Source organism: Cynara cardunculus (assembly GCF_001531365.2).
Source record: "Cynara cardunculus var. scolymus isolate 2C chromosome LG 17, CcrdV1, whole genome shotgun sequence".
Taxonomy (NCBI): Eukaryota; Viridiplantae; Streptophyta; class Magnoliopsida; order Asterales; family Asteraceae; genus Cynara; species Cynara cardunculus.
In genome coordinates this window covers 18,189,435-18,198,332 of record NC_037544.1, presented here as the reverse complement: position 1 = coordinate 18,198,332, position 8,898 = coordinate 18,189,435, and the positions used below count along the sequence as shown (strand labels likewise).

Sequence of the window (8,898 nt, the reverse complement as noted above, 5' to 3'; positions counted from 1 at the left end):
TCGGGGGCTTAATTGTAATTTGGGTTATTTTTTTGTGTTAAATGCATGAAATAACAACATACTTTCATAAAATTTCTTATTATAACATTCTACTTTTGTTTTTCTTTATTACAGCAATATATTTTCAAATTATTTTTTATTAAGACATTGTACTTTAAAAAATCTACCCATAATAGCAATGGGTAACCTGTTATCTTTTAAACCGATTAACCCTTTAACTTTTTTGCTTGTGTGGCTTTAATGAGGTGATGTGGATGCCACATCATTTTGATGACTTAACTAAAATAAAAATAAAAACTTATGTCAAATTATTATTAGTGATTTTTATTTTTTTATTGCTATGATCTAAAAAACATTTTTTTTTACTTTTTCTTATTAAGTTGCATTCAAATTAAATATTCTTAGAGTAAAATATTTATTAAATAAATATGAAACATTATTTTCGAGATATATTTTGTTTGTAAAAAATGTAACTTTTCTTATTTTATGTTGTTTAAATAAATACATATATTTTAAAGTTCTTTTTAAAATATTAACGAAATAAATTGTTATCTAGAATTTTTTAATATTGTTATATTAATAAATAATTCAAAAAAGTCTAATTAATTTAATTTATTTATTCGTCAAGTAAAAAGTTTTTGAACAAATATAATATATTCTTTAAAAGATAATATTTTTGGGTAAAAAAAGAACAATTCTTATTTTTCTTTTTTCAAAAAACACATATTTTTTTAAAAATGTTAGCGAGATAAGTTGTGTTCTACTAGTTTTATTGATATTGATATATTAAAAATATTTATTAGAATTTTTTTTAATTCATTTTTTAAATAAAATGTAACATATCTAAATATTAAAATTAAAAATACAGTGTTTAATAAGAACTAGTAGATGCTATAATAAAATAATTTTAAAAATACAATGATGTAGTAAGAAAGTCACATCACTATAGTACATGTGGACATCTTACATGGACAATGAGGTGGTATGGAAACCTAGTATAATAGGTAAATTTAAATCAAAAGGTTATCCAATGTTATAATAAATAAATTTTTCAAAGTATAATGTCTTAATAAAAAATAGTTTGAAAGTACATTGCTATAATAAGAAAAATTAAAAATATATTATTATAATAAAAAAATTTATGAAAGTAGATTGTTATTTTTGCATTTTTTTTTTTTTTTTTTCAACGCTCTCAAACATGTTCTTGCAGATTTAGGGTTTATTCCAGTCAGTTCACAATTCAGCCATCAATCTTTCGATAATACATTGATACACTGTATGTGATTTGATGATCTGCACCGGCGGCAACTACTCATGAGCGCGTTCCATGATTGCCAAGGTCCCATGTCTGAGACTTTCTGGGAGAATTTTCATCAGGGCTCCCATAAGTGCATGTGTTTCTTCTGTATCCGGTGCCAATTGCATCCAAACAAACCCTCAAGATGATCAAAACCCTCCCGATTCCTCAGAATTTGAGGCAAAGGTTCAGTCCTTGAAGAACAAGCTTCACCCAGAAACCCTAATGCATGTATTGTCTTCGACCCACAATTTGAATGCTTCATTGCGATTATTTAAATGGGCTTCCCTTCAAAACCGGTTTCGACACACCACTGACACCTATTCCCACATAATCATGAGGTTAGGAATGGCTTGTAGAGTTGAAGAAGTGGAGGGATTTTGTAATGAAATGGTGAAAGGTGGATTTTCAGCATCAGAACAAGTTCTCTTAGGATTGCTCGACAGCTTTATTAGGTATCATAGACTCGATGAAGCTTTGAGGGTTCTTTTTGTGCTCAACTCATCCAGCTATAAGCTTTCAATTGCTTTGGTTAATCGTTTGTTAGGTGCTCTAGTGAAGGAGAAGAAGGGACTTGAGTGTATTTTATTTGTATATAAAGAGATGGTGAAAGCAAGTATTGTTCCAACGACTGAAACCTTGAATTATCTCTTGGAGGCTTTGTTTGAAGCAGATCGGATTGATGCAGTGCTAGATCAATATAAACGAATGCAGAAAAAGGGATGTTGCCCAAATAGCCGAACCTTTGAGATAATGGTAAGTGGTCTTATTGGTAAGAATCTGTTGGATGAAGCTCTTGTTGTTTTAAATGAAATTCTGGAAACTGAGTGTGAGCCTGAATCACAATTTTTCTCCCACATATTACCTTTATTGTTTAGGATGAATAAACCGGAGGTCGGGCTGAAATTGTTTGAGAAGATGAAAACTTTTAAGGTTGTTCCAGATTTTCCAGTGTATGAGGTTTTGATACAGTATTTCTCTAAGAGCCTATGCATGGATGATGCAGTAAATCTTCTGAATGAGATGATACATATTGATTTGAAGCCATCAGATTGTGTATTTGTTGATTTGGTAGATGGGTTTTGTATGTTAAACAAGTTGAATGAGGCTAAAAAGCTTCTTGAAGATAAACAAGTTATGGAAGTTAATTCGTATAGCGCTCTTCTTAGAGGTTACTGCCAAGCCGGCAATTTTGTTGAGGTGATTCAGTTATTTCAGAAAATGGTAGAAAAGAACATAACAAACCCTTCTTCCTGGAACATTTTTATCAGGTACCTTAGTGAGAATGGAAGATGTGATATAATATATGGAGTTCTCAAGAGGATGATTGTTTCTACTTCTATGCCTGATTCTGACACTTACTCTGCTCTTATTGTTGGAAAATGTAAATCAAATGAACTTGATGGTGCTCTCAAATTGTTTCATCATGTTTGTGAGGAACACTGGATTGTAGATTCTGCATGTTACGCTACTCTAATCAGAAGTCTTTGCAAACTGGACAAGATTCAAGAAGCTTTTGAGGTATTCTGTTACATGTCATTTAACAAATGCAGTTTATGTGCATCTTCGTTCAGTATGTTGATCAGGGGATTGTATCTAATTGGGAAAGTAGACGAATTAATACACTTGCCACCACTTGCTTATTATTCTGGTAAATCTTGTTCTAATTCAGATTACGGTATTATTATGAAGAGCTTATCTAAGTTATCCAAAGGAAACGGTCTTCTGGTTATTGTTGCAAGAATGGTAGTAGAGGGTTGTCCGCAAGATTCTGAATCTTATAACGAGCTCATAAAGAGCATGAGTGAGCATCATCGAGCGACGGAATGCGCCTTGTTTCTTGATCTAATGGTCAATGAAGGGTTTGTGCCCGATACAGAAATATTACACAATTCCATTTCTTGTTTGGCACAAGATTTTCGTTTGCATATGGTTCTGCCTACAATCAAGAAGTTGTTTTCTGATCATGACGTGGTTAATCCTACAATTTGCAACATACTGATAAACGGGTTTTGGAAAGAAGGGTATAAACATGAAGCCGGTTGGCTATTGGATGTGATGTTGGAAAAAGGTTGGGTACCAGATGCTACGACCCATCGGTTGTTGGTCAACTCTGGTGGTTGTGAAGAAGCATCTAGTGATGAAAATGGCAACACAGAAGATGAGATTATGAGCATACTTTCTGAGGGGTTTAGTGAAGTATAACAGACCATGTGTGTGTATCAGGTATGGTCACTCTGTTATACTATCATTTTTTGTAAAGCATACATGTTTGCAATATTCTGCACATTTGATGAATTCATTAAAAAGGTTAGATGAAGTCAATTCTACTCCCCCTTCATGTGTTCTAACTTTTTCATTCATTATACCTGAATAGGAGGCTTTAGCTTTGATTTGTGTTGGTGACCAACTAATATCCGATATTTACTTTCATACATCTGCAAAGATATATATGTATATATATGTGTGTGTGTGTTATATACAAAAGTCTTAAAAACAGATTTTGGTGCATAAGGTATTGCTTTTTAATGCACATTACTTAAAATTCAAGTTTAAAGTTCTTGATGCCCATGTACAACTGTCAAAGCTTTGGAAATCTTAGTTTCCTGATATCTCTCCAACCTATCGCTATTCGCTAAGATAATGAAATTCAAATCTCCTACAAACTCTCAAACCGTAACTCTCACCCATCCCTGAAACAGGCAGGCTTAAAGAGAAGCGGCGACTGTGTTCAAGAACAGAGGCATCTTTGAGTTCCAGAAGACTGAGAGGGACAGCATCCTGTAACAGCAAAAAGGAGAATGATTTTCTGTTGGGAGTTCTCTCATTCTTTTTTGGTTTTTGTACTTTTTTCATTTTTTACAGCATCAGTAACGAACAATCGTAGGGTTTACGATATCCATATACGCATCGAATAAGGTAGAAGGTGCTAACGTTATAAACTGAATCCAACAGTAACAGCGGGAAAGCAGAATCTGATCCAAATCAAGGAATCCAATTGAGTAACCATCAGCAGCAACAAACTCGAGCCAGTCTCTCAAGCCATCCCTATCCCTAAATTGAAATTGAATGAAATATCGGTTTCAATTTGTTTCTGGATCAACCCACACCCGGTATGTTTTTCTCTTTTTGTTTAATTTTTTTGATTTGAACAATCTGCTTGACTTTTAGTTATTTATCTACATGGAGAATTGATGTTGATTTATCCACTTTAACTTTGATATTAGTTCTTCCATGTAACAGTAAATTCACCCACAAACATAGAGGTTTTTGAGGTTCTTATTTCTATTTTAAACCCTAGCTGCTAGCTACGATAAGAGGATGTTGGCAGTTTAAAGAAAAACCACACACTTGTCTGTACATGTGTGTAATTTGTATGATCATACGGATGCTTAAGATTCTTCGTTGTTTGAACTATGGAGCGCTCTTGTAAACCCTAATGCGGCTGTAATAAACTTTGTTATGTCTTAGAAATCCAACCACACACACGGGTGACAGCTTTTTTAGATGGTTTGTTTGGTAAAACTATCTGAAGAAAAATGAAGGGTTTATTTTAGGGGATCAGAAGAACCTTGATGACAATGCTGAGAGACGGGTTATTTGGTTGGAGTCTTTGATTTCAATATGGAAGAGATGATTTCTTGAGGAAGTAGTTAGAGAAAAATGAAAAGAGAAGATCTTATCATGAGTAAGGCCAAGGCCAATGATACCTCCAATCAGGTGCAATACATGCTTACTAATCTCTCTCCAATGAATTGGTTCACTGTTGGATTAGTTGCTCCATACTTCTTTGTAGAAGAATAAAAATTATTGATCTTTATATATGTTGACCTCTTTTATCTGGTGCCTTTGTGGTTAAATTTTGAAGCTTTTTGTTATCTTGGTAAATAATTGAAATGTTATCCTACAAATTGAGTTTGACGTTGAACCATATAATACTGGGTTTGCTACTAATGTCTGCATCAGCAGCAGCAGCAGCAGCAGCAGCAGCAGCAGCAGAACAAGTGTGAGTTTCTCAACTACTGCTGATTTCATCTATGGTGTTTCTGACCAGCATGGTGGTGGGTGGAATGGGTTCTGCTTTATAAGGCTACATATTTCATTCTTAGCTTCTGCTTAAAATTACTCGATTAAAATCTCTATTTATTATTGGAATTCTCGGTTTCCTTTCCCTATTGTGGACCTCACCCGGTTACAAGAGAATGTTTATATTATAAAGCATTTAGTTTAAAGTCTTGAACATAATTTATCATGCATAATGTATCATTAACTTATGCACATCATAATTCAAGATTCCATATTGTAATGCCGTTGGTACAGTTTCTACAGCACCATCACGCCTCTTCTGCTATGATCTGAAGTGACGCCCCCTAAAATCTCTTGATATGGCTGATACGCGGATGAAAGAGACCAAATATCTCGCTCCCATCGGCCATCTCTCAACTCCTCGGTTTGGAGGGATTCCTATCACAGGTAATTACTTTTTGTTAAAGATAGGGCTGAAGCACCATATATGAAATCATGTTTATGATGGTAGAATGTTTGGTGATTTGGCTAGCAATCAAGAGGATGATGTATGCCAAATGAACCTAACTAAATGTATTTTATTTATTTGTTATATGCATTCTTATTTATATTCATTTGAGTTTTACATTCCTTTGCATTACATTACATTACATGGGGTGCAGATTTTAATCTTACATTCTAGTGTGAATAGACAACTAGTGTGTGTATTCATATTATATGTATCTTTAATGAAATGAGAACTACGTATTTTATGATAACCATGAGATACAATGTAAAACACTTATTTAAGATATTTAAAAATATTTTTAAAACTAGAAGGGTACTCGTGCAATGCAGTGAGATACATCTCGATTTTAATGTTCTATTTCATTTTTTGTCTTCGTCGATGTTATAATACGATTTTATGTGTTTTTAAGAAAGCAATAATGATTTTATTTTTAAATAAAATATAAATTTGAATTTTTTTTACGGTAATATCAAATCAACTATTTAAAAGTTATTATTTTTTATGTAATTTTTTTAATTATAATTCAGTTTAAGTTTAATAATGAAATAATTTATTTTTGGTTTTTAATATAACATTTTATAAAGATAATAATTAAGTATTTTGTTAGAACTTAATGATAATAAGTAGGCTCGAGAGAGCTATGTTAAAGATAATAAGGTTAAACATGTTAGGAAATACATGTTTCAGTAYATGGTTAAATAATTTATTTTTGGTTTTTAATATAACATTTTATAAAGATAATAAGGTTAAACATGTTAGGAAATACATGTTTCAGTATATGGTTAAATATATCTAACCATTATTCAGACTCTTCGTTAATTAATTGGATGGTGGTAGTGGTGGAAATCCAAACACTTTCTTCCGTGGCGGTAGTGGTGCAAACTCATATGGTCCAAACACTTTTTACCTGATCTAGTCTCACATTGCACCATCCAATTAATTAACGAAGAGTCTGAATAATGGTTAGATATATTTAACCATGTACTGAAACATGTATTTCCTAACATGTTTAACCTTATTTCATTATTTGCTAATATTTCGTTTATTTTTTTAATTATTGAGGTCTGGGCCCTCAAAGTCAGTAAAGACTGGTAGAACACCTCTCGAAAATAAATTCAAAAATTAAATGTTAGAGACTATACAAAATTAATCTTAGAAAAAAATGTAATAAAGTATTAAACTAAATACTAGACAAAAAAAAATAGATTTTTAAGTTAAATTAAAAATATTGCGATTTTTTTCCCGGTTGTTCTATAGTGATAGGTGGCAGGAGACGGTGGTAGGTGGCGGCACACGGTGGTTGGTGGTGGCACACAGTGGGAGGTGGCGTCACACGGTGCTAGCCTGGTAGGTGGTCGGTGGCGGAGATGGACGGTGACAGTTGGCGGCAAATGGTGGTCGGTGGCGGAGATGCACGGTGGAAGGTAATCGGTGGTCGATGGTCGATCGTGATCGGAATGGTAGAGGGGACTGTTTCTTGAGGTGGATGTCGGTGGGGATGGTGATAATGGTCCCCTCCGACCGCCTATTTATATAAACTGTTATGTAATAAGACAAAATAGATAATCAAATAGGCGTCAAACCATAGGCCACTGAATGACGAAATAGCGGTCAAAGAACGTGGTTTTAAAAAATATGACATTTTTCAGATATAATATATGATTTTTGTCTCTCAAATCCGATACAAATAATTTTTTCCGTATCAACAATTATTATAAAATATTAACATTCAGTAGTTATAAGAAATATAATTCTTATAAATAAATATAAAAACATTCGTTAGTTAATTTATGTGTTTCAAAAAAGTAGTAAAAATTATAAATCTTCACGTAATTTCATATTGTTTTATAGATTGTCATGGTAGATTGTGTTTATGGGTTACGGGTCGTGAGAGTAGAAGTGTTTGATTTTATAGAGTAAAACCACGACATTTGGTCTTAAAACAGTTAAAAAACCAATCAAAATCGTCCCTGTTTATTAAAAACACCATTTAATTGTCAAATTGGTTTATATTAAAAGACGAAAGAACAGTCAAACACAATGGCTGGATCACCCCGGGAGATCCGGGGTTAGTTGGGGGCGATCCCACTTCTCAAGCCAAACAATATTTGTCTCCTAAATCAGATACATGTGAGTCTCACAAATTAATATTTTTAATTATTTTTGTACTTTTTTGGTCAAAGAAGGTGTGAATCGCCCCATGGTCAAACATTCCCCCCGAGGGCGATCCTCATGGTCGTTTTGATAATTCCTGAAAAAATGGCTATTTTGTTAAAAATATGATGTGTATTGTGGTCATTTTGATGAAATTCCCTTTTTAAAATCCTTAAAATACTCTTAATTAATATTTTAAGTTTAAATTACTAAAATTATTAATTTCTTAATTTAATCTTTGATTTATGATTGAGATTGGATCTCACGATTATCATAAATTACTGAGTTTTCTCTTAAATGATCCTACCTATATCTATATCTATATCTACCTACCTATATATATGTATATGTATAGTCATGGCAACAGGGCGAGGATGGGGCGGGTTTTGTAATCCCCGACCCCGGTTTGTAATTCCGTCCCCCGGCCTCGGCCCCGGTCCCCGGCGTGTACGGGGATTATCATCCCATTTTTAAACTTATTTATCTTAATTAACAATTATGGTATACTTATTAACTATATGTGTTTAAGTAAGTTTACATATAATGGTACATATTTTAAGCAAATATTGGTACCTATTTCAAGTCTTAGAATAAAACAAGATGTATTTCACTTGTTTGGAAAAAAAAAACACACACAATATTTTACCCAATGATTAGAAATGTACAGATCGATTAACTTGGTCGGTCCACGACTCCATAACTTCAACTGGGCTAGTCACCAGAGTTTTATGGAACAAGATTGATGGAATAATCAAAGTTAAAAGCTAAATTTACCATGAGTTTGGTCCTCTTCATTGGAGCATATGTCGATTTACAAAGAAACACACATCAACAAGAGAGTATAAATAGCTTCAAAGGTTTTAACCAAAAGCATATAAACAAGTCCAAAGATTCTAACCAAAAGCAAAACAAA

General features: G+C 33.0%; 1 protein-coding gene across 7 annotated transcripts; it reads left to right on the top strand.

Moving 5' to 3' along the window:
- The first annotated feature begins 1,267 nt into the window (after nucleotides 1–1,267).
- LOC112500118 (pentatricopeptide repeat-containing protein At5g46100-like) lies at nucleotides 1,268–5,891 on the top strand. Of its 7 annotated transcripts, none has more exons than XR_003067328.1 (3): nucleotides 1,268–3,523; nucleotides 4,000–4,410; nucleotides 5,618–5,891. XR_003067328.1 is itself a non-coding variant. In XM_025103424.1 (2 exons), the coding sequence occupies exon 1, from the start codon at nucleotides 1,328–1,330 to the stop codon at nucleotides 3,500–3,502; it is 2,175 nt and encodes a 724-aa protein (XP_024959192.1). In that variant the 5' UTR covers nucleotides 1,268–1,327; the 3' UTR covers nucleotides 3,503–3,523; nucleotides 4,004–5,202. The 7 variants fall into 7 exon arrangements, 2 of the variants coding, with proteins under 2 accessions (XP_024959192.1, XP_024959191.1); XR_003067331.1 differs by lacking the exon at nucleotides 5,618–5,891 and having other exon boundaries at nucleotides 4,000–4,108; nucleotides 4,253–5,202; XR_003067329.1 differs by lacking the exon at nucleotides 5,618–5,891 and adding an exon at nucleotides 4,855–5,202.
- The last annotated feature ends 3,007 nt before the right edge of the window (nucleotides 5,892–8,898 follow it).